At 52.1% G+C, this 24,660-nt stretch overlaps 1 protein-coding gene across 5 annotated transcripts in view; it reads left to right on the top strand.

Annotated features, from left to right (window-relative positions):
• Positions 1-24,660, top strand: part of ZNF76 (zinc finger protein 76) — a 33,376-nt gene that overhangs the window by 8,531 nt on the left and 185 nt on the right. For 2 of the 5 annotated variants that reach the window (XM_070074161.1, XM_008262812.4), the window contains exons 2-14: positions 7,941-8,109; positions 13,425-13,505; positions 13,598-13,675; positions 15,172-15,371; positions 17,358-17,474; positions 17,689-17,764; positions 18,343-18,468; positions 18,587-18,766; positions 19,477-19,710; positions 19,805-19,968; positions 20,598-20,762; positions 22,038-22,151; positions 22,664-23,510. In XM_070074161.1, coding sequence (XP_069930262.1) covers positions 8,037-8,109; positions 13,425-13,505; positions 13,598-13,675; positions 15,172-15,371; positions 17,358-17,474; positions 17,689-17,764; positions 18,343-18,468; positions 18,587-18,766; positions 19,477-19,710; positions 19,805-19,968; positions 20,598-20,762; positions 22,038-22,151; positions 22,664-22,768 — 1,713 coding nt within the window. In that variant the 5' untranslated portion in view covers positions 7,941-8,036 and the 3' untranslated portion in view covers positions 22,769-23,510. Of the gene's footprint in view, positions 1-7,940; positions 8,110-13,424; positions 13,506-13,597; positions 13,676-15,171; positions 15,372-17,357; positions 17,475-17,688; positions 17,765-18,342; positions 18,469-18,586; positions 18,767-19,476; positions 19,711-19,804; positions 19,969-20,597; positions 20,776-22,037; positions 22,152-22,663; positions 23,511-24,660 lie in introns of those variants that run through there. The other 3 variants (XM_017345064.3, XM_008262814.4, XM_008262815.4) reach the window with 3 other exon arrangements.

Here is a 24,660-nt window from a genome sequence, read left to right as displayed (position 1 = left end):
TTCTCTATTTATAACTCTGCCTTTCAATATATATATATTTTATATATATATGTATAAATCAAAGGTGTAACTACATCTTTTGTGATTATAAGAAAAGGGAGAGGGGGCCGGCTCTGTGGCATAGCAGGTAAAAGCCGCATGGGCACCAGCATCGCAGGCTGCAGCTTTACCTGCTATGCCATGATGCTGGCCCCTGATTTTTTTTTAACAAACTCTTTCACTTGATTTTCTTCTGTTTCAGAAGTCCAAACTACTTTCACTTCCTAGTGGGGATCTGCATGCTGTTCCATTTTAATGAACTGATGGTGAAACAGAAATTTAACCTTTTTGTTCCAAGGTGATTTTTAAATAACAGGAAAATATGATGACTTGGTCCTTGATGGAATGTTTCATTTTCTTTTTTTTTTTTTTTCTTAAAGATTGATTTATTTGAAAGAGTTACAGAGAGGCAGAGAGAGAGAGAGGTCTTCCATCCACTGCTTCACTTGCCAAATGACCACAACGGCCAGAGCTGTGCCAATCCTAAGGCAGGAGCCTGGAGCTTTTCCAGGTCTCCCAGGCAGGTGCAGGGGCCAAAGGACTTGGGCCATCTTCTTCTGCTTTCCCAGGATATGGCAGAGCTGAATCAGAAGTGCAGCAGCCAGGACTCGAACCAGCACCCATATGGGATGCTGGCACTGCAGGTGGCGGCTTTACCCGCTGCACCACAGTGCTGGTCCCTGGAATGTTTCATTTCCAAATAGCCCTTCTCAGACCAGTGACCTGAAATTGAATTCCAGCTTGCTTCTTGATGTAAACTTTATCCTTAGGATAATACTTTCAAAATGTCTTTACTTTGGATTTCTCTTTTCATTACTAAAGGCAGGCTTAAAACCGAGCCGTGGCTGTCACGTTAAGGTGTCTACAAGCTAAGGTGTTAAAATTCACTTAAATGTTTGGTCGAAAATTAGGTGAAATATTTTTTCTGTGAACTTTTAAAAAACTACTTATTTGTTTATGTTCCTCTACTTGAAAAGGAGAGCAACAGAGAGAAAAGATATCTTCCATCCACTAACTGGTTGACTTCCCAAATGCCTGCAATAGCCAGGACTGGGCCAGGCCAAAGTCAGGAGCCTGAAGCTCCATCTGGGTCTCTCATGGGGGTGGCAGGGGTGCAGGCACTTAAGCCATCATCCACTGCCTCCCGTGATACGTTAGCAGGAAACTGCATCCACAGAGTAGCTGGGATTCAAACCTGCACCTCCACTATGGGATGCCAGCGTCCCAAGCAGCAGGCACAATGCCTGCCCCCAGATTGATTTATTCATTTGAAATGCAGAGTGACACACAGAGGGAAGCTTTCGAGTTATTTTAAATGCATAACAGTTTGTAATAATAGGGTCTGTGTTTTCTTTTTTAAAAAATTTATTTATTTATTTGAAAGAGTTACACGGGGAGGGGTGGTGGGTGGGTGTCTTCCATCCACTGTTTCACTCCCCAAATGGCTGATCTGAAGCCAGGAGCCAGGAACTTCTTCCGGGTCTCCCACGTGGGTGCAGGGGCCCAAGGACTTGGGCCATCTTCTGCATTCTCAGGCCATAGCAGAGAGCTGGATCGGAAGTGGAGCAGTGGGGATTCGAACTGGTGCCCATACAGGATGCTGGCATTGCAGGCGGTGGCTTTACCCACTACATCACAGCGCTGGCCCTTGGGGTCTGTATTTTCATAGCATTTTGGAATTGGAAATAATCTACTTTACTTAATTACTCCCTTTCTGTGACTAATTCAAATCTATTAAAAATTGCAGTAGTCAAATAGGAACCATACCTAAAAGTGATTGAGTTTTAAAATCAATCTGTCTTTTAGAAAGAGATACTCAGCTGATGTTTTAAATTTGTATCATATTAATGTAAGTTTCTGTTATTGATTTCTCCTTTTTTCTCGTCAGGGGTTTTTGGTGTGCATTGAAGTCTTTTTGTGTAATAACAAATATTGAATCATTTTACTGCAGCTTTTCCAAATCTGGGTCTAATTGCTTGGCCACTGGTTTCCATCAGCCTTCACCCCTCGCAACCTAATGTTTCTTTGTCATCTATGAGAAGTTTTCCATGTTTGAAAGTGAGGAATTTTCTGAATGAAAATTAAGTCATTGTGTTTTTTTTTAAGTCAAAAATTGAACATTCTTCCCTTTCCACGCAAATGTTTCGTTTTTTCCTTTTCTTGATTGCTAAATACGGCTGCCCTCTGGGTACAGAAGGCCTTGTTCCAGTGTTCAGGCAGTTCTGGTTGGCAGAAGCAATAGCAAACAGGTGCCCATGGTCAGCACAGCCTAGCCTGGGTGTGGATCAGATTAGATCTCAACCGTGACAAAATGGAGAAAAACAAATACTGTAGCTGCTCTTCGGTTTCCTCCTTTCACATCCCTCATTTTTCTGCGTTGAGAAGGCAGTCTAAGCAATCTAAGTGCATGTTGTTTCATAGAGTGAATCAAAGGTGCGGAACACCTAAGACGTTTTTCTAAATGTTATTTCTCCCCAATAATTCTAATGTATGTTTTACATTAAGAAACACTGATATATTACAGAGCCAAGTTCATTCACATTTGCAGTCAGTAGACTTGCTGCTGGTTCTGGGAAGGTCAAGAGTGCTCCCTTTTGAGTCCTGGCCTTTTTTTTTTAAATTTTATTTTTAAGATTATTTATTTGAAAGTCAGAGTCACAGAGAAGCAGAGGGGGAGAGAGAGAGAGATCTTCCATCCACTGGTTCACTCCCTAAATGGCTGCAACAGCCAGAGCTGGGCCAATCCGAAGCCAGGAGCCAGGAGCTTCTTCTGGGTCTCCCACATGGGTAAAGGGGCCCAAGGACTTGGGCCATCTTCCACTACTTTCCCAGGCCATAGCAGAGAGCTGGATTGGAAGTGGAGCAGCCAGGACTCGAACCAGTGCCCATATGGGATGCCAGGACTGCAGACAGCAGCTTTACCCGCTATGTCACAGTGCTGGCCCCAGGTCCTGGCCTTTTTGTTACCGATCTCCTCTTTGCCCAGTCTGTCTCTCCCTGTATTCACCTCAGGTCATTACAGAGTTGGTAAACATATGCCCTCTGAGGGTAGAAAAGCAGCCATACCCCCACTCCCAGCCACTTGCATGCCCTTCCTCCGAGGGCCACCAGAGTTATGAAACGCAAGTGCAGGCAGGAACTCTTCCAATACAGCCATCCTGAAGCAGTAACTCAGCTCTGCCCATGTCACTCTTGTTAGTTTGGTGCCAATGCAGGAGAAACCATCATTTAAAGCAGGAATGGGGAAGCTTTTTTTTGCCAAGGGCCGTTTGGATAGTTCTAACATCCGCAGGCCGTACAAAATTATCAAGTTAAAAATTAGTCTGCTACAGATTTATTGTATCTCAGGTCCATCCTGCGGCTGCCTGGGCAGAACCAAACCAAATGACTTCACGGGCCTTATACAGCCCAAGGGGCAGGTGTTCCCCACCCCAGACTCAAAGGAAGGGGGGAAAAATTGGCAGTCCGGGCATTGGTGCAGGCTTGGCAGCAGGGCAGCACCCTCCTCACCCCCTGCAGTCCAGCTCTGGCGCTTGGGGAAGGTTAGAGAGCAACAGTGTGCTATTTTAAAGGTTAGTATTATGAGGCTTTGAGAGGAAAAGTGGGTGAGTTGAGATTATTTAGCCTGGACAGGAGAACTTGCAAAGGCGTAGAGATTTGTTTTCTTTGAGTCCAGGAAGGGTTATTTTGGTAAGTGTGGCTACAGCTATTCCCTCTTACCATTGCAGGCAGGCCAAGAAGGATTCGGTTTAAGTTTCAGTGGCTGAGATGGAAGTTAAACAACCCATATTCAAGTGTTCTCCGTGCTGACAGTGTGCCAGTCACGGTAGATTAGCTGAAGGAAGCAGTAGAGGTGCAGACTCGACCAGCCAGCCTGGCCTTGAATCCTGGAGTCAGCCCTTGGAGGTGTGGGGGCCTCGGGCAAATTATTATTCTGCTGATCATCAGTCAGCTCACCTGTAAGATGGGCAGAATGTGCCTGTTTCTTCATAGGGATATTTTTAAGATTCTAAGAGTTAACATAGGGGCAAGCATTATAACATAGTAGGTTAAGCTGCTGCCATCAGAGTGCCTGCCGGCTGCTGTGCTTCTGATGCAGCTTCCTACTAGTGTGCCCAGGAAAGCAGCAGATAGTGGCTCAAGTACTTGAGTTCCTCCATTCATGTAGGAGACTTGGACAGAGTTCTGGGCTCCTGACTTCAGCCTGACCCTGCCCTGATTCTTACAGGTATTTGAGGGATGAACCACCAGGTGAAAGATCTCTCTTGGTTTCTCCCTTGCTGTGTCATGCTGCCTTTCAAATAAAAATAATTTTTTTCTTTTTTTAAGTTACTATAGGTAAAATGCTTTAAGCAGTAGCTGGCACATATTGAGGGGTATGTCTGTGATCAGTATAATGAACAGTAGAAAAGCTCCTAAGGCCATCTAGGCCAGTGCTTCATTTTACAGGGAGAGAAGCAGACATAGGAGATAGAATCAAGATTAGAAGCCAGTGCTGCAGACTTCTAGTCTGAGGCTGTTGCCACTCCTGGCTACGTAATAGAAATACACATTACTTCAAAAACGTTCCCTTTAGGTTCCCCTTGGCTCCCCTCCTCCCCAGAGCCAGGATTTCTGAAGTACTTCCTGTGTGACAGCACTGTGCTACATGCTGACCTGTGACTTCATTTAATCCTTACAGCAACCCATGACACAGGTGCTGCTATTTTCCCCCATCTTATTAGAAGTGGCACCCGAGGCTCAGAAAGGTTCATTTTCTTGCCCAAATCTACGGCACTTCTAGGAGGGAGAGCCTGCACTGGAACCCAAGCTGGCTGACTCCAGAGCCTGTGTGCCCTTTATTTATTTAATTTTTCTCTATTTATTTGAAAGAGAGACAGAGAGATCTTCCACCTGCTGGTTCACCCCCAAATGCCTGCAACAGTTGCGGCTGGACCAGGCTGAAACCAGAAGCCTGGAGCTCAGTCCAGGTCTCCCACGTGGATGACAGGGATCCAGGCACTTGAGCCTCTCAGGGTGCAGGTTAGGAAGATGGAATCAGAAGCAGAGCTGAGACTGCAGCCCAAGTGTTGCTGTGCCAGATGCCCACTCCAGAGCCTATGCTCTTAATCACGCCACTAATCTTCCTCAGAGTCCCAGGCATCGCTTCAGGAGCCACGGGGCCCAACCATAAAGGTTTGAGGCCAGTTTGCAATGCCTCTTCAACCCACAGTGTGCTTTTTGTTTCGACACGTGAGTCTCTCATATGTGTTCTTATTTCTGATGTAATGCTATTAACGCTAAAGTTACTAAAAGAATCTCTCTTCCTGATTAGAAGATTGAAAGTTGGGGCTAGTTTGGGGTGCAGCCAGTTAAGCTGCTGCCTGCAACACTGATGTCCCATCTGGGCACCAGTTCATGTTCTGGCTGCTCCATTTCCAATCCAGCTCCCTGCTAATATGCCTGGGAAAACAGCAGAAGATGGGAGACATAGATGCTTGGGCTCCTGCCACCCACGTGGGAGACATGGATGAAGCTCCTGGCTCCTGGCTTTGGTCTGGCCCAGCCCTGGCCTTTGTGGCCATTTGAGGAGTGAACCAGCAATGGAAGATCTCTCTCCCCCCCACCCCCCTCTGTAACTCTGCCTTTCAAATAAATTTTTATTTTTTGTAAAGATTTATTTATTTATTTGAAAGGCAGAGTTACACAGAGAGAGAAGGAGAGGAGAGAGGTCTTCCATCTGCTGGTTCACTCCCTAGTTGGCTGCAATGGTCAGAGCTGCGCTGATCCAAAGCTCTTGGATCAAGAGCCAGGAGCTTCCTCTGGGTCTCCCATGCAGTATAGGGGCCCAAGCACTTGCACCATCTTCCACTGCTTTCCCAGGCCATAGCAGAGAGCTGGATCGGAAGTGGAGCAGCCGGGATGTGAACCGGTGCCCATATGGGGTGCTAGCACCCGCTACACCACAGCACTGGCCCCTATAAATACATCTTTTTTAAAAAAATGAAAGTTGAGTGTCATTGGACAGACCCATAGAGGGCAGGACCAGAGCTTTCATGAAATAAGGACCATGTAGGGGTTTTCAGGGCTCTGGGCAAGGTTATGGTCCGTACTAGAACCCTAATAGGTCTGAAAAAATGGATCAAAAATCAGAATTTCCATCTTGACCAGTGGTTCTTTCCTTTAGTCCTTGTCAGACCCTGATGGTAGCCTTGGGCTCCTCTCGCTTTAGAAAAGTACGTAGGCTCATATACCACAAATTTATCTTTAGGTGGCTTCTTGGTTCATAAACAACCAGCTCCAAGAACCTGTGTATTTGGCAGCATAATAAAAAACATGTTAGATCCTCTGGCCTGGGTTCAGATCTCTTCTCCCACTTACTAATTGTGCAACCTTGAGCAAGTTACTTTATATCTTCGGACTCAATTCCTTCAACTGTGAAATAGGGAAAATAATAGTGTGCAAGTAGAAGGTTGCTGTGAGAAGTAATGAGTTAGTATCCGTACTATGCCTAGCACATGGTTAAGTCTATGGTAGTGTTTACTAGTAGTAATATTGCCCCTTGGAGCTTAGTCCATTCAGTAAATGTTTATGGATAGAATGAATGAATAATTCTAGTTGAGATGCCACGCCTCTGGTGGAGAATACCAACCAGCTTGTTGAAGATGGGTTGTAATTATGCTGAGACGTTGATCTGCTCAGCCCTTGGGACTGCCAGACCCCAACTGATTTACTGCTGGCTTCAAGCAGCAGAATCCACACTGTGATGTACAAATATCCTCTCTGGGTGCTCTGATGTGAAAACGCAGTGGGCAGCAGGATGTCAGCTGGTAGGTCATGACGTTCAAATGGGTCAGGTTCCAAGTCCAAACCCAGAGCGGAGGCTGTGGGCCTCCTGCAGGCTTCACAGGTGGGGGCCTACAGCGAGGTGGCTCCACACCACCGTGATGCAGAGGAATCCTGCCAGCTGTAAGGGCCAGAGCTCCCGTGAGTCATGCTAAGAGGCTCTGCAGAGAGCCCACAGTACCAGTTGCTGGAGAAACCGCTGTGAGCCAGAAAGCAGACTAGAGCTGAGTCTGTTAGGCAGTAAAGGTTCAACCGATAGTGCTAAGTACTGAAGCAGGTGAGCCTAGGGCCGTGAGTCCTAGAAAGAGATGGTACCCAGGGCTTCCGGAATTCACAGCAGGGCCTGTGAGGAGATTGCAAGGGCAGGAGGAAGCTGTTGGAGGGCTGTGATCAGGAAAGTGGTGTGTTTAGATTTGTGCTTTATTTCCTTAAGGTTACCATGTGAAAATGAGTTGGAAATGGGCGAGAGTTTATCTGAGGACCTAAGTGAGGAGGCTCTTAGAATATTCAAGAGGTGATACTTGCCTGAAATGAGTACCTGGGCTTCTGAGGGAAGAGGAGCACTCAAGGATGGCCCCACCAATTCCAAGTGGAAGGAGGTGCCTTCCCTGGGATGGGGAACTGGAAAGCAGAGCGGGCCTGGGCCATGGGGGACACTAGGAGTCCTATTGGGAACTCTTTCCATCTGTGATACCTGTGGGGTGTGCCCTGAGGATTGTCACCAGGGTCTGAGCACAGAGAGGTGTGGGGGTGGGCACAGAGAGTCTGCAACAGCAGGGTTGGCTGCCTGCCCATCACAGGGGTCCCCTGGAAGGGGAGCCAGTTTCAGAGTGGGTTTTGATCAGTCAGCTCTTCCTTTACAGCCAGTTTGATTGGCATGCTTCCCGTCTGTGCTCAACCTTTAGAACTCTTAGGTGTGCATATTTTGAACTCTTTCCATAAAACCAACATAGTTCTCTACTTTGAAGAATTTGTCTCCTTTTTCTTCTTGGATGGCCTCATTAACTCTGTCCCTGTGTGTCCTCGAAGCAAGAGGAAGCTGCATAACTCATAACGTGACCCTGTCATTTTCTCAGATTTGTGACCCAGAAGGAAGTCTCTGACCTCAGCTGTGGCTCTCGGTGCTGGCCAGAAGCCAACTTCATGTGTGAGTGCACGAGCAGCAGTTTGCCATGGAGAGCTTGGGGCTGCAGACGGTGACCCTCAGTGATGGGACGACAGCCTACATCCAGCAAGCTGTCAAAGGTGAGTCTTTCCAGAGACCTCAGAATCCTGCCTTGTCCGCAGCCTCTGGGAAGGGATGTCCCTTCTAAGAGTCTCGCCATCCCCCTGCCCACCACCACCTCTTGCTCTGCCTGAGACGTTCAGGTGGTGCTGGATGAAAAGACAAGCTAGAGGCCGGCGCCGCGGCTCACTAGGCTAATCCTCCGCCTAGCGGCGCCAGCACACCGGGTTCTAGTCCCGGTTGGGGCGCCGGATTCTGTCCCGGTTGCCCCTCTTCCAGGCCAGCTCTCTGCTGTGGCCAGGGAGTGCAGTGGAGGATGGCCCAGGTGCTTGGGCCCTGCACCCCATGGGAGACCAGGAAAAGCACCTGGCTCCTGGCTCCTGCCATCGGATCAGCGCGGTGCGCCGGCCGCAGCGCGCCGGCCGTGGCGGCCATTGGAGGGTGAACCAACGGCAAAAGGAAGACCTTTCTCTCTGTCTCTCTCTCTCACTGTCCACTCTGCCTGTCAAAAAATAAAAAAAATAAAATAAAAAAAAAATAAAAGAAAAGACAAGCTAGAAAGTCAGACTGGCCTGTCGGGAGGAGCCAAGACCTCCCAGGGGCCGAGTTGCTCTCATGTAGTGAGGAATTCATAAACATTTCTGGAATGGAGGAGCGCAGTGCTGCGGTGACTTCCTGTTTTTCAAATATTCCCTGTCCAGGTTCTCAGAGCTTTCTAGAAGCAGGCCATCCCTTTAGGTCAAGAAGTTGAAGCACTCAGACTATTTACTAAACATCTGCTGTGCACAAGGAGGCTCTTCCGGGTTCACAGGGAACACCCATGCATGTATCTCACACCTTAGTTTCTGACACTGGGGCTTGCCAGGAATGAAATACAGGACACCTGTTACTTGGATTGCAGATAGCAACAGATACTTTTGTGGTAGAGGTATGTTCCAAATATTGCATGAGGTAGACATGTATGAAACTCTCCGTCTCTCTTTCAAATAAATAAAATAATAAACATTTAAAATGAGATTAAATACTAAAAAATACTAAAGCAGTGTTACTGAGTACAGATTGAATATCCCTTTTTCCCATATGCTTGGGACGGGAGGATTTTCAGATTTTATAGTTTTTTTGGAGTTTGAGATATTTGTGCAGACTTTACCAGTTGAGCATTCCCGATACCAAAATCTGATATCCAGAATGCTCCAAAAGCTGAAACTTTTGGGTGTAAGTATATTTTGGATTTTTGGAACTTTGCATTTCAGATTTTCACATATGAGGATGCTCTGTCTGCACTAAGAAGTCTGTCATTTATCTGACATTCAGATTTACCTAGGCGCATTGTATTTCATCTGGCAGTGCTCCCCACACTTAAGAACTTCCGATCAAGGTAGTGTGGAGTCGAGAGAGTGCTGCTGAGGGCAAGGCCTGAGGCAGGGGCACCCCTGCTTTCCTGCGCCATCTCAGGCACGCTACGTGCCATCGTGGCTTTGGACAACACTAGGCAAACACTGCTCATTCCTACTCTTTAATTTAAAAAAAGTATGTATTTGAGAGATAGAAAGACAGAATTATATAGAAAGAGAGAATGCACAATCCCATCTGCTGGTTCTTTCCCAGAGTAGCTAAGAGTAGACTCGGCCTCGAAGCCAGGAACCAGGAACTCCATCCAGGCTTCCCACGTAGGTGGCAGCAGTCCGATTATTTGAGCCATCTCTCATGCCTCTCCAAGTCTTCATTAGCAGCAAGCTGGAATCAGAGCCAGAGCCAAGTTTCTAACCCAGACGCTCCGACATAGGACGTGGGCTTCCTATCTGTGGCTTAACTACTAGGCTGAACATGTTCCCCACTTCCTGCTCTTTATTTGACCTTTTTTTTATATATATAAAAAGGATTATTTATTTTTTTGAGAGGTAGAGTTACAGACAGTGAGAGGGAGAAACAGAGAGAAAGGTCTTCCTTCCGTTGGTTCACTCCCCAAATGGCCGCAACGGCCAGAGATGCGACTGTCTGAAGCCAGAAGCCAGGTGCTTCCTCCCGGTCTCCCATATGGGTGCAGGGGCCCAAGCACGTGAGCCATCTTCTGCTGCTTTTCCAGGCCACAGCAGAGAGCTGGATTGGAAGAGGAGCAGCCGGGACTCAATCTGGCACCCATATGGGATGCCGGCACCGCAGGTGGAAGATTAACCTACTGCGCCACTGCGCTGGCCCCGATTTGACCTTTTTTGGGGGGGGGATTCCTGAGCAGCAGCATCCTCATGAACACACTGTCTTTGCAACATTCCCCTCCTTCATGTCGGCACATTGCCGAAACAAATCTCTACTGCTAAGTTTACAGAGAAATTGTTTATTGATTTCATTTTAAATTGTCTGTTTCCTGATGACGACTAAAGAGCTGTCCGGATCTCATCAGTAAGTTCTTTCCCGTGGGACTGGGGAGTCACTCTGTCTGCTGTGTCATGTTCTCGCTGGCTTCGTGCTCTTGAGAACGGCACGTCTCTAGAATACTTGTGAAGGCTGAAACCCTCTGTGTGACGCCAGCCCGCCACCGAGGGTCTTGTGGACTGGAAGAATTTCAGAGCCCTTGTTGGGACTGTGTTTACTCCGTGGGCCTGCTTCGTTCCCAGGCCTCAGTTTTTCATGAAGAATTCATGGTTGGATGAATGAATAAAAAACAAATGATCATCTCTGGCCAGAGAAAGCCACTCTCTTCTGTCTTTCCTTCTTATGTCCGGGTCTCTTTGTTGCCCGGCCTCTCCGTTTGTATCTTTGTCTCATCACTCCTGCTAGCTCTGTTCTCTGCTTCCTCCATAGTGTCACATGTGTGCTTGTATGCACGCACATACCTGCACATAGCAGTTTTTCCAGTGGTGAACTGACAGACCACTGAATCCCTCTGATGCTTTTTTATTTTTATTTTTTGAAAGGCAGAGTTACAGAGAGAGAGAGAGAGAGAGAGAGAGAGAGAGAGACTCCCATTCACTGGTTCACTCCCCAAATGGCTGCAACGGCCAGGGCAGGGCCAGGGCAGGGCCAGCCAGGACCCTGGAGCCTCATCCAGGTCTGTCACGTAGGTACAGGGGAACAAGTATGCTGGCCATCCTCTGCTGCTTTCCCAGGCATATTAGCAGGGAGCTGGATTGGAAGCTGAGCAGCCAGGAAACAAACCAGTACATAATTGGGATGCCGGTGTTGCAGGCAGCTGCTTTACCCAACACGCTGCTATGCTGGCCCCTCTGATGCTTTTGATGGAGGTACTTGTCTATCAGCAGGCAGCTCTGTGTGCACCCAGCTTAGCCAGCAAGAAGCCCTAAATCTTGTGGGGTTTATTTATAATTAGGTTGAGCATAAAACATCATTCAAACTTGGTGCTGTTGAGAGTGGAAGAGTGTACTGTTAATGACTGCACTGGGACTGCTCCAGGCCAGTGGGACATGGGGTCACCCCACTATGATGGGGTTCAGGGCTCTCATCCATTATAGTCTCCAATTGTTAGAGCAAATTGTAGGTTGAAATTTTTTCTCTAACAACTCTTTGCAATATTTTGTTCCTGCCTTAAAGCAACGCCTACGGAGCCAGCAGTAGCTCCACTGGGAAGTTCAGAGTCCCAAGTGTTGGCACCCCCGCCAGGGTGGACAAAGTGCGAAAGTGAGGGTAGGCTGCTGCTCTCTTGGTAGGAGGGCAGGGAGCAGGTCCTCGTCCCTCATCTCAGCTGCCTTTCCTACTTCTTACCCTTGCTCCACGCTGCCTCTGGCTGGGTTGTAGGGCTTTTTTTTTGGTTACTGACCACAAGAAGAATCCATCTGGGGGCAAGCTTGGGGAGTTCTCTGAAGAGGAGGCGAAGTAGAGAGCTGGACCAGAGTGTCTGCTTGGTCCTTTTCCCAGATCACGCTGGCTCACGTTCCTAAACTGAACCTTCCAAAGAAAAGGACGAACAAGTCACTGGTCATTACTCTCGGCCTCCCTTTCCTTCTTCTCTTTCTCCCTTCTTTCTTTCTCCCTCTTTCAGACTCACTGCAGCTGTGCAGCCGGTATGTGTAAATCTAGTTTGTACACATTTTAGAAGTACTTTCCAGTAAGATAAAAGGAGAATCTTAGGAAATCTGGAGTCTTGCTGATTTTTTGCTGCTTGTTGTGTCGCCTTAGATGAGTCAATTCTTTATTAGAAGATTGCAGTGAATATATCAGAGGTCACTAGAGGAAGCATTACTTAGCAGTAGCAGTGGAACAAGGCCTAGGTGGACATACAATAGCAGAATAGTCTCACTCACATAGCTTTACTTTCCATTTCCTTAAAGTACAGATTGGACTTATAATAAAAACCAAAGTTTATTTAGGGTTGACCTTGTGCCTGGCACTGTTCCCAATGTTTTATATTCTTTAACTCATTTAACTCTCACTGCAACTCTATGAGGAAAAGACAATTTTTAATCTTCATTTTTATTATTTTTTAAAGATTTATTTATTTAAAAAGCGCAATGACAGAGAAAGGGGAGAGACAGAAAGAGATATCTTCCATCTACTGGTTCATTCCCCAAATGGCTGCAATAGCCAGGGCTGGGCCAGGCCAAAGCCAGGAGCCAGGAACTCTCCCATGTGGGTGTGGGGGCCCAGGTACATGGGCCATCTTCCACTGCCGTCCCAGGCATATTAACAGAGAGCTGGATCAGGTTGGGAGTTGAACTAATGCTCATATAGGATGCTGGCATTGCAAGCAGTGGCTTAACCCACTGCACCACAATGACAACCCCTAATCCCCATTTTAGGAGAAGGAAACTGAGGCACAGAGAGGTTAAGCGAGGTATCCAAGATCACAGTCAATAAGAGGTAGAGTTGGAATTGAAGGAAGCTGTGGGCTGCCTCCAGAGCCCATTGCTCTTAGCCACAGTGCTCGACTCTGCCTTTTTGGAGGCTCTGGTGTTGGTGTGCTGCCACAGGGAAGGATGGGGGGGTGTGTTTTGATTTTGTTAGCTTGAGCTTCACTTAATTTTGACCCATTGAGTCCCTCGCAGGTGTCAGGGCATCCCTTGTTCAACTCAGCAGCTTCCTGTGAGGTTGGAAGTCTCCACTTTGCTGATAGCACTAATAAATGAAGTTGCTCCTCTTAGGAGTAAGTAATGGGAGAGTTCCGTTGGGAGATGTAGGGTTCCTACATGGCAGAATGTCTTCGCCCTCAGGGCCTTGAGGCTCAGCTCTGGGGAGGCAGGGGGTGAGGGAACGCAGAGAATGTTACCAGGCTTAGACCTGCAGGCTGGAGCCCTGAGACAGAGGCCTCTGCCACAGACAGGCAGGCATCTCTTAGTCCTCCTCTGGGCCTGGGCCCTTTCTCTCCCTCTTACCTCCACAGGAGAGAAGCTGCTTGAAGGGCAAGTGATCCAGCTTGAGGATGGGACCACAGCATACATTCACCAAGTGACAGTACAGAAAGGTGAGGCCATCCCGACACCCTGCCCTGAGAGAGACCTGGGCCCCCCGCAGGCCCTGAGATCCAGAGAAAGGCGGGCAATGTTCTCATTACAGAATCTCTCTCCTTTGAGGATGGACAGCCTGTACAACTGGAAGATGGCAGCATGGCCTACATTCACCGTACACCCAAAGGTGGGTCACAGTTACCATGGCCAGCAGGGAAGGAGGCGGGGCAGAAGTGACAGAGGTTGAGGGCTGGAGTACCACACAGGAGGTTGGGCTGTAGATGCAGGGCCTGTGTTCTCCAAGGTACATACATGCTCACCTGGGTTAGCAGCCTCCCTTTCCTGGTGCACATCACGGGAGCGGCTGTTTTCTGCCAGCCTTGAACCTCAGTAGTGTGGGATGTGGTTCCTTACAGACACAAGGTTCTTAGAGCTTCAAACAGGAAAGAAAGACATCACCTGAGACCTTCCTAATATTCAAGAATGAAGCTCCTAAGGGACTTTATTCCTTCTATGTGTAACTTCTTTAAAGATTTATTCATTCATTCATTCATTCATTCATTGGAAAGGCAGAGTTACAGAGAGGCAGAGGCAGACAGAGAGAGGTCTTCCATCTGCTGGTTTACTTCCCAAATGGCTGCAACGGCTGGAGCTTCACTGATCCAAAGCCAGGAGCCAGGAGCTTCCTCCAGGTCTCCCACGTGGGTGCAGGGGCCCAAGGACTTGGACCATCTTTTACTGCTGTCCCAGGAGGCCTTAGCAGAGAGCTGGATCAGAAGTGGAGCAGCCAGGTCTTGAACAGATGGCCAATTGGGATTTCAGCACTGCAGGCAGCAGCCTTACCCACTATGCCACAGCACTGGCCCCAACGAGTAGCTTCTTGAGTGACTACTGCATGCCAGGCAGTGCGCTTGGTGTGGAGCACGTAGAGGGAAACAGACTCAGACGTTGCTTTTGCAGTCTTTTTGGGGAAAAGAGAAGTGAAACAGCTGTCCCCGATGACAACATCTTTACAGAGAGGGATCAGGCTCAGGGAAGGCTTCTGAGGAAGTGATGCAGCCGAGAGCTAACAGATGGAGTGGGCTTAGCTAGGGGAAGTAGGGTGACAGGGAGGGCTCAGTACTGCAGACAGAAGGGTCAGCACATGCAGGCCTGGGGCTATGGCCCATTCCAAAAAGCTGGGAGCTGGAGTGCTGGCGTGAGGACGGGCTGCATGAGATGCAGCCCAGGAGAGAAAGGCAGGGCCAGAGTACTCGGGGCTTGGGTGTCAGGATGGCAGTGGGAAGTATTAGAAACGTTTAGGCAGTCAAGTGGCATGATCACATCCGTGTGCTGCCGAGATCCGTCCGAATGCTCTGCAGCCTAGAAGGAGCTGGAAGGTGGGGAAGGACAACCGGCCAGGAAGCTCCTGTGGTCATCTAGGCCAAGAGGATGATGGTCTCCCATCGGGTCCTCATGGAGCTTTTGAGTTCCCCAGCAGTGACCCACAGGAGACCCCATCCTTTGGAGAGGTAGCTGCAGAGGGAGGGCTAGAAAGAGTGAATCACCACGGTGGGGGGTTGAGGAGAGACAGAATCCTGGAACCCTCCTTGGTGTATGTGCCGCTCATGAACCTAAAGCCAGGCTCCCGTCTGTATCTCTTCCCCTTGTGCAGCCTTGGGGCTAACCTTGTGTTCCCTGCAGAGGGCTATGACCCCAGCGCCCTGGAAGCCGTCCAGCTGGAAGACGGCTCCACTGCCTACATTCACCACCCCGTGGCTGTGCCGTCCAACAGCACCATCCTTGCTGTGCAGACAGAGGTGGGCTTGGAGGACCTCGCAGCAGAGGACGACGAGGGCTTCAGTGCAGACACAGTGGTGGCCCTGGAGCAGTACGCCAGCAAAGTGAGCACACACAGCCTGACGCTGCCTGTCACTCACACCTGCCCACTGCCTCTTGGCCCCGCTAGAACTTTATTGGGGACGAGGGCAGCCTGTGCTTGGGCATAGTCTGGGCTACTCCCTTTGCCCCTCTACCCTAGTTCTCCCCCCAAATCATCGCTCATGGGTCGGGGCCAGGGCCGCTGACAGCTGCTTATGCTCCCCCTTATCCATGGTGTCTCTGCAGAGGGAAGGCCTCTGTAAGAAACAGTGACATCCGTATGGTAGGAAGGGAGGCTCGGCTTTGCTTTGGCTGCTGTACTAATCCTCTGTGCTATTTGGGAAAGCTCTCGCCATTACAAAAGCTCTTTGTATTAGTCTCCAATCCACTGGAGTCAGATGCTCTTGTATTTATTTCTTCTCTTTGACTCATGCAGTCATTTGGGAAAATAGCCTCAGTAGGCAACGGTGAGGGCACATGAAACAGAGCAGCCGGGATTCTTGGGCGCGAGGCCCACACAGTCGCTCGGCTAAAGAGGAGAAGGACCCTGGTTGTCCCAGCATCAGCCAGTCCAAGCGCCATCCACTGGAACTGTGCTCGCGCCTGTGTGGGGACCAGGAGTGCAGGGGTCTCTGAGCTTCCAGGCCTGGGGCTGCCTCCTGGGCTGGACTGCAAGACCTCTGCATGAATGTGGCAGGGCTTCCTGAAGCTTCCCCCCGGAGACTGGCAGACTAGTGCAGCAGTGTGGTTGGGGAGATGAGGGAAATCCTCGTGTCTCTTCAAAAGGAAGCACAGCCGTGTGGCCCCCTGTGGTGTGTTTCAGACCACATTTGAGACTAGCTGCTCGTGAAGGGAGACTTGAGCTTTACTGAGTTATGTTTATGTTTATCTGAAAGGCAGAGAGGCAAAGACAGGAAGATTTCTGTCTGCTGGTCCAATCCCTAAATGCCCACATCAGCCAGGCAGGAGCCAGGTGCCAGCAGCTCCATCCGGGTCTCCCACGGGAGTGGCAAGGACCCGAGTACTTGAGGGATCACTGCCACCCCCGGGGTGCACGTTAGCAGGAAGGTGGAATGGAGCTGGAGCGCTCTGCTAAGGGCTGTGGCATCTTCACTGTGAGGGCAGACAGTCACCCTGTGCCCGCTAGCTGACGAGCCTTCCCCTCTCATCTCCACTCCCGGGGCACTGCCAGAGCCTCCGTCTCACACCATCCTCTGGCCATAGGGAGCCCTCACTGCTCTTTCACTTTCCTGGGCAGGGTCCTTTAGTCCGGCTGTTGCAGGCATTTGGGGAATGAATCAATAGGTGGGAGCTGTCTGTCTCTCTGTCTATATGTGTGTGTGTGTGTGTGTGTGTGTGTGTATAAACATATACATATATGTATGTATATAAACTCTGTGTGTGTGTATGTATATAAACTTCAGACTTGAATTCTATATAAAGAAGCCCTAAGTCCCATTGTGCTTTAAGGAAAAAAAAAAAAAGTGAGCTGGGTGCCCCTGCTGAGATTTCTGTCGTCATGGCTGCTTCTCTCTGGGCCCTCGGTAGCTCTTCCCCACAGCAAGCCCCGGTGTTAAGGCCCCTTTTGAGCACAGGTGTCCCACGGGGAGGAAGGGGGTTCCTCCCGCCGGAGAACAGAGCTGTCAAAGCCAGGGCCTCCTAGGTGGGTGAGGGTGAAAGGGGGGTTTCTGGCAGTTAGCCTGACTCAGCGTGAGCATTCAGACAAACCTCTCCCCATGTTACCCAGCTGTCTAGGTGATACCCTGCTGTCACAGCCCCTGTGACAGCCCCCCCCCTCCATCAGAGAGGGGTGGGGGCACCAGTGCCAGCCCTGGCTCACCACAGCATTTACTCCTGGTCCATCGGGATATGCCATTCCACCCCTAGGCCACGGTCAGGCGTCGTCCTCTTGACTGGGTCTTGAGCTGCCAGCCAGGCCCTGTGCCCCCCTGTTCCCTGTCCTTCATTGAGGGGGAGTCCATGGAGGGACCCCAAGGCTTTTTCCTCAGGTTCTGCAGGACAACCAGGCTCCCCTGAATGGCAAAGGGCAGCAGGCTGGAGACCGGGCGTTCCGCTGTGGCTACAAGGGCTGTGGGCGGCTCTACACCACCGCACATCACCTGAAGGTACGGGCGCTGGCGCAGCTTGCAGTGGTCTTCCCTTCAGCTCTGCTGGAACTGCTCACTGCCCTGCAGTAGCACACTAGCTGCCGAAGGCCAGAGACAAGGGGCAGGAGTGTCGGCACGGGGACTGTGACACACATGGACACGTGGAGGGACGGGAAGCAGGCCCAGGCCACGCCCTTGTCCCTCTGAAGCGTGTGATTGCTTGTCCTCACAGGTGCATGAACGAGCTCACACGGGTGACCGCCCCTACAGGTGTGACTTCCCCAGCTGCGGAAAGGCCTTTGCCACAGGTAACCCGCCTGGATGGACACTGAAGGCGGACTGCATACACTGGAGGGCAGGGGGCTCTAGACGAGCTTGGGGAACCCCACACCTGAGCAGCTACTGCAAGAGCACTCACACTCGCAGGGCGCTCTCGGGAGGCAACCCTGTTGCAGAAGTGAAAGGCAGCATGGTCCTGGCCAGCACCAGAGATCTGGGGGGCTTGCTGGAGAGATCTACACTCTGTGTCAGCTCCGACGCTGACCAGCCATGCGGTGGGAGGTGGGCCGTGCTGTCTCCGTGGGCTTTACCTTCCCTCTGTGAAACGAGGACCTTTAGCTGTGGGCAATGAGATTCCCGTTCATGTTCGTGTTCTGGCATGGCTCTGGCTTGCTCTGGAGAGGGAAGGAGGGCAGAGTGGGTTTGCCCAGCATCCCTTATGCGCCCAGGTGGGATTGGGATAGCAGTAAACACGGGCTTCCTGAGCCAGAGGAATTCTGGAACTTCCCAGAGCACACCTTAAGATAGAAACCTCCAGATGAGGTGGACAGTGGAGATTGAGGCCCCGCTGGGTGCTCTTCTTCCCCTCCCTGCCACATGCGGACAGGTTATGGGCTGAAGAGCCACGTTCGCACCCACACTGGTGAGAAACCTTACAAGTGCCCAGAGGAGCTGTGCAGCAAGGCCTTCAAGACCTCAGGAGACCTGCAGAAGCATGTCCGCACCCACACCGGTAGGCTGGGCCCTGACCACACCGTTCCTTGGGAAAGGGAGCTCAGCCCGCCTTCCAGACTTAGACCTGGAACCATCCCATTTGCCTGAGCCGCCCCTCACAACCCCTGTCTGCACAGGTGAACGCCCGTTCCGGTGCCCTTTTGAGGGCTGCGGCCGCTCCTTTACCACGTCTAATATCCGCAAGGTCCATGTGCGCACCCACACAGGCGAGCGGCCCTACACCTGCCCCGAACCCCACTGTGGCCGTGGCTTCACCAGTGCCACCAACTACAAGAATCACGTGCGCATCCATACAGGTGGGCCAGCCAGCATGCGAGGACCACCCCTCTGAGGCCCCAGCCCCCTCTGCAGGCTGCTGATTGGAGACAGTCTCAACTCCTAGCCTAAAGCCCTTCCCTGCTAGCTGCTCCCATCCGGTCTTGGGGTGGAGATCCCCAGAACCGTGTTTCCCGGGCAGTGAGCAGTGCCCCCATTTCCTGTCAGTTGCACCATGATGGGTATTGCTAGCTCTCTCTCCCTGGGGTCCCTCAGCTCCCCACCCACCCTGCACTTTCCCCATCCAGCCAAGCTCCTGAAAAGCAGCCAGGGCCATGGATGAGAGGGAAGTAGATGAGCTGTCACTCTCAGCTCCCCACCTTGCCCACTGCCCATGTGACTCCTACGTACCCTCGCCTCCCTAGTGTCACATCCCTCGGCTGGCCTTCTGCGTGGGCAGTGTGCGGCCTGACACTTTAGGCATCCTCCCTAGCCCCTGCCTCTTCTGTTCACACTCTGAACCCTCCCACCCTCAACCTTGTAAGCCCCAGGACCCCCAGGAGCCCCTGACTCACCCCAGCCTCGGCCCCTCCTCTCATCTTCCCAACCCTGATCATTCAGAGTTTCAAGCCGCAGCCCCTCTCCCTCCCTCTGGCTCTCCTTTCACAGCCCTGCACCTCCCTCCCCCTTCCCCCTAGTTTCCCCTTTGCCAGCCCCAGTTCCCACCCCCCTCACAGCCCAGTGTCCCCAGGGGAGAAGCCATACGTTTGCACCGTGCCAGGCTGTGGGAAGCGCTTCACCGAGTACTCGAGCCTGTACAAGCACCATGTGGTGCACACGCACTGCAAGCCCTACACCTGTAGCACCTGCGGCAAGACCTACCGGCAGACCTCCACCCTGGCCATGCACAAGCGCAGCGCCCACGGCGAGCTGGAGGCCACGGAGGAGAGCGAGCAGGCCCTCTATGAGCAACAGCAGCTGGAGGGTGAGGGGAGCGGGCAGAGGGTGCGAATGGGGACAAGCCAGGCCTCCCCCATGGCATCCAAAGGGCAGGTGTCAACCTGGGCTCTCATCTCCAGCCGCCTCTGCAGCCGAGGAGAGCCCGCCACCCAAACGACCCCGCATTACTTACCTTTCGGAGGTGAAAGAAGAGGGTGACGACATCCCAACCCAGGTGGCCATGGTGACTGAGGAAGACGGGGCTGCCCAGGTGGCTCTCATCACTCAGGATGGCGCCCAGCAGGTACGCGCCCTGGGAGACAGGGGCGGAGTGGGCCGTTCTTGTCTGCTCCCCCTCCTCCCATTCTCTGGAGAGCCCTGAAGTTCCAGTAGTCCTGCTTCTCCTGTTTTGGAGCCCAGGCTGAAGGGGCCAAATCTTGGGGCACAGCCCCTCCTCCTCATGCTTCCAGCTCTGCATGAGAGGCTCTGGAGCAGTTAGAAGTTTTACTCTTTACTCGGCCGCTGACAGGCCTCAGTCCTCTGAGTGAGACACTTGGATGTCCTCCTGCAGAGAGGCATGCTGGTAGAGGGGCCAGAGCATGGAGTGGGGTCTGGAAGCCAAGGGTCTGGTCCCACCATGGCCCTGGGCGGCACCCATACCTGTCAGTTGCGCCGTCTGGAGTTGTTGGGACGAGGAGATTGAAGTGCATACAACAGGGCCCGGAAGCAAAGTGGTGGTAAATAGAGGTGGTCAGCAGAGCGCCTCCAGCGCAGCTTCTCTCAGCAACCTGGGACCTGTTCTCTCTGCTGGCTCCCCCCACCCCATCCCAGGATCTAAAGCTATCCTGGCTCACCAGTAAGCTAGCCTCATCCAGGAAAACAGATGCACCCTCCACTGGCACTCCCAGCCCACCTGCTCCCGTCTGTCGGCAGGTCAGCCTCTCCCCAGAGGACCTGCAGGCCCTGGGGAGTGCCATCAGTATGGTGACCCAGCACGGCGGCACCACCCTCGCCATCCCCAGTCATGACGACGACCTGACCACATCTGGCACGCACACGGTCACCATGGTCAGCGCCGATGGCACGCAGACGCAGCCCGTATGACCAGGCGGTTTGCTCGGGGTTTCCTCTTCGCTTGTCGTTCCTTTCTGTGGGGTGGGCAATAAAACAGAGGCTAACCCCGTCAAGCCTCTTAGGAAGACACAGATTACCTACGGAAAAGGACCGTCCCCACAGCTCCCCTGGGCCAGCAGCTGCTCCCGCCCTTAAAGCATTTGGGAGTCAAGAAACAGCTTCTTGATGTCAGTCTGTCCCTAGTTTGCTGTGACCGTAGATAGGTCACTCTTCCATTTTCAAGTGAGGTTCAGTTACTCTGTTTTTTTTTTTTTTTTTTTTTTTTTTTTTTTTTTTTACAGCTTTGCCTTGTGTAATTCAAAATCCCTAAATTAAGCTGGGCTCTAAATTGGGAAAAATCCAACCTCCTTTGCTCTCAGCCCTAAGCTAATTAGTCTGACCCATAATGGTTTTATCCATTCCCTTCTGGTTGTTCCCAGCTATCCCATCTACCTTGCTTGGAGGGATATTTTTATTTTGAGTGTGTGGGCGGGGAGAGTCTTGTGAATGAGTGGGAAGACCTCATGTTTTAGAAAATGTTCTAGGGCCGGCGCCGCGGCTCACTAGGCTAATCCTCCGCCTAGCGGCGCCGGCACACCGGGTTCTAGTCCCGGTCGGGGCGCCGGATTCTGTCCCGGTTGCCCCTCTTCCAGGCCAGCCCTCTGCTGTGGCCAGGGAGTGCAGTGGAGGATGGCCCAGGTGCTTGGGCCCTGCACCCCATGGGAGACCAGGAAAAGCACCTGGCTCCTGGCTCCTGCCATCGGATCAGCGCGGTGCGCCGGCCGCAGCGCGCCGGCCGCGGCGGCCATTGGAGGGTGAACCAACGGCAAAGGAAGACCTTTCTCTCTGTCTCTCTCTCCCACTGTCCACTCTGCCTGTCAAAAAAAAAAAAAAAAAAAAAAAAAAGTTCTAATTTACATTCTTTTAAAGATTTATCTATTTGAAAGAGAGAAAGGGAGAGACAGAGAGATCTTCCATCTGTTGGTTCACTCCCCAAGTGGCCACAACAGTTGGGGCTGGGCCAGACCAGAGCCAGGAGCTTCATCTGGGTCTCTCATGTGGGTGCAGGGGCCCAAACACTTGGACCATCTTCCACTGCTTTTCCCAGGCCACAGCAGTTAGCTGAATGGAAGGTGGAACAGCCAGGACATGAAGTGCACCCATATGGGATGCTGGCTGTGCAGGCCTCCCAGGCAGTGAGTGGCTTTACCTGCTGCTCCACAACACGGGCTCCATAGACCTCATTCTTCTGTGTTTCAGGTCACGATCATTACTTCTGGGGCTGTGGTGGCTGAGGACTCAAGTGTAGCTTCCCTTCATCACCAACAGGTGGCGCTACTGGCCACAGCCAACGGAACCCACATTGCAGTGCAGGTGGGTAGAGGGAGGAAAGGGGATCCCACCCCCAGAGAGGGGAAGGGGATGGGGAGGGGCTAGGCAGGGATCCTGAAGAGAAGCACGTCCGGCTGAAGAAGAGCCCTTTTCCGAGGAGGAACTCCTCTCTGCTACATCCGCACGTCTGTCTCGAGAGCTTTTCTTGGCCGAGGCCCAGTGTGAATCCCCTTCCGGCTGTTATCAGTGCTGTGGTCCAGAGCCTTCTTGTCTCAGTTTCTGGGAAGTAAGGAGGCTGAAGTAGGTGATCACTAAGGTCTTTGCCCACCAGCAATTCTCCTGTGAGCAAGTTGGGCCCTGGCTCCTGCCATGATTCCCTGGCTGTGCCTAGCCTAAGAAGACTTTCTGTGTGAACTTCCTCGTTACTGGGGCCTTTCTAAGAGCCTGGGGTGTGTCGCTGGGTAGATAGGAGAGATTTGACGAAGTGGACCACACACTACTTGCACTAGAGGCTGGGAGCGAAGTTCTCAGTCTCTCTCCTTTCCTCTGCATAGCTGGAGGAGCAGCAGACCTTAGAGGACGCCATCAGTGTGGCCACTGCTGCCATGCAGCAAGGGGCCGTGACCTTGGAGACAACCGTGTCGGAGAGTGGCTGCTGAGCCTGAGGCCTGGATCCCGCACCGTGCTGGAGGAGGTGCCATGCTGCACAGGCATCCTTGCCTCCGAGGGCCCCAGCTGTGGCTGACACCGGGGAGGTGGCCACACAGATCTCTGGGGCGAGAAGGCCGCAGGAGAACAGCCTAAGTGAAAGGGATGGCGCCTGCCCAAGAGGGAGGCCAGAAGGCTGGAATCGGGGGAGTGTGTCATGATAGGAGCTAAGAAGAGCCTTCCCCTCGAAGTCAGCTGGGCACCCACCGTCCGCCCTCCAGAGGAAACCCTTCCTGCCCTCGGTTCACCTCCCTTCTCAGGTGGAGATTGGGTGGCTGTGGGGCTGGCCCTCCACCCCAACGGCCCACCAGGGGGAGAGCAGACAGCTCTTCAGCCCAGTAGGGGCAGAACAGGCGCAGCCTGGCCCCACTCCGCCCCCAGCAATAACCACCCCAACCCCACCCCCCAGAGGCCAGCCGAGATACCTGGCCACTTGGCACCAGGGACTTCCTGCCACCACAGTCAGATTAATTCCTCAGGGGCCTGTGGCTGGAGAAAAGGTGCCCAGCCCTCACCACCCCCAACTGCCCCCGGCCAGAGAGGCAGGGAGCAGCCCTGTATATAGACTGCTGGGGATTGGGTTGAATTTGTTTTGTTTTGTTTTTTAAATTCCATTTTGATAATTTGTTTTTCCTGCTGTGGGTGGTGGTGGCAAATGGGTGAATGAGTATTTAATAAAAGTTCCCAAGTTTCCACCTGGTTCCTTCATCGAGTGAAGCTGTCAGTCCTCCTTCCCTGGCACGAGCCCCCCTCAGCCTCCACACCAGACCCGGGAGGCTGGCCTACCTGGGGCACCGCAGGGAGGAAGACCTGCTGTAAGGCAGGCCCTGAGAAGCTCCAGTGGCTTCCTGCCCATAGCCGTGCCTGTGGCTCCAAGGTGACCACTGCTTCCAGGCTCTGGCTGAATCTCAGGCCTCAGGATGGCTGGGTTGGAGGACTTCTGCTGGTGGAATATAATCGGAGCCCCCCCAGGCCCTCCACCCCCTGGCCCACACATGCCACTGCTCCAAGAGAGCAAAGTCAGCATAGAGAGGGGCTGAAGACCACCTTTGCCAAGGTTGCTGAGGTTCAAGGAGCAGAGTCTGATGCCTCTGGTGCTGACGTTCTGGCTCTGTTACGCGCTCGGGGGCCGGCCAAGCCAAGCCACAGTCAGACACTTTGGAAAATCGAGTGGTAAGACCAGGCCATTCCCAGCCAGAGGAAGTGATGTGGGGAAGGCATTTGATAAAAGAAATTCTGGGTTCAACCCTGGCCGGACAGGATATTTGCAGTAATTAGAGATGTCTCTTTTTCTCTCTCACCGTGGTAAAGACAGTGTCCCAAGCCCCTTCCTGCCTCCTAGGAATGTAACCCCAGCCCCCTGACCCAGGTTTCACCTCCTGGGATACCTGGAAAGCCCTAGTTGCTGTCACCACCAGCACCTTGGAAACAGGGGCGGGGCATGCTCAGGGAGGGGAGTGTATCTCAGAATTGGCCCAGACTTTAACACCCATAACCACTGTCTCTCTGTGGGTGAGTCCCACCCTCTTGAGTGCTGGATCCGAAGGTGTGGTTGGCCCCAAAGCCCAAGTGCCACTGCCAGGACCCCTGGGGCTGGACCCCAACACAGGGCTCACCCATAAGTGCTTCCCAGTCTGTGTCTTCTGGGTCCAGAGTGGCCAGGGTGCCGTGTGCCTTTTAGAGCCAGTGCCTGGGGGGGACAGAGCCAACAAATGAAGAGCCCGCCTGGCCTGGAGAGGTGCCCTGGCCCAGTTCCTCCCCCAGCTGCGTGGCCCTGCCTTTGTTTTCTTCCGCTGGGTGGAGCCCCACCCGCAGTGATGTTGGGTAGCTCTAAAAGAAGCGC

Source organism: Oryctolagus cuniculus, chromosome 5, assembly GCF_964237555.1.
Source record: "Oryctolagus cuniculus chromosome 5, mOryCun1.1, whole genome shotgun sequence".
NCBI lineage: Eukaryota > Metazoa > Chordata > Mammalia > Lagomorpha > Leporidae > Oryctolagus > Oryctolagus cuniculus.
This window is presented reverse-complemented; position numbering and strand designations above follow the sequence as displayed.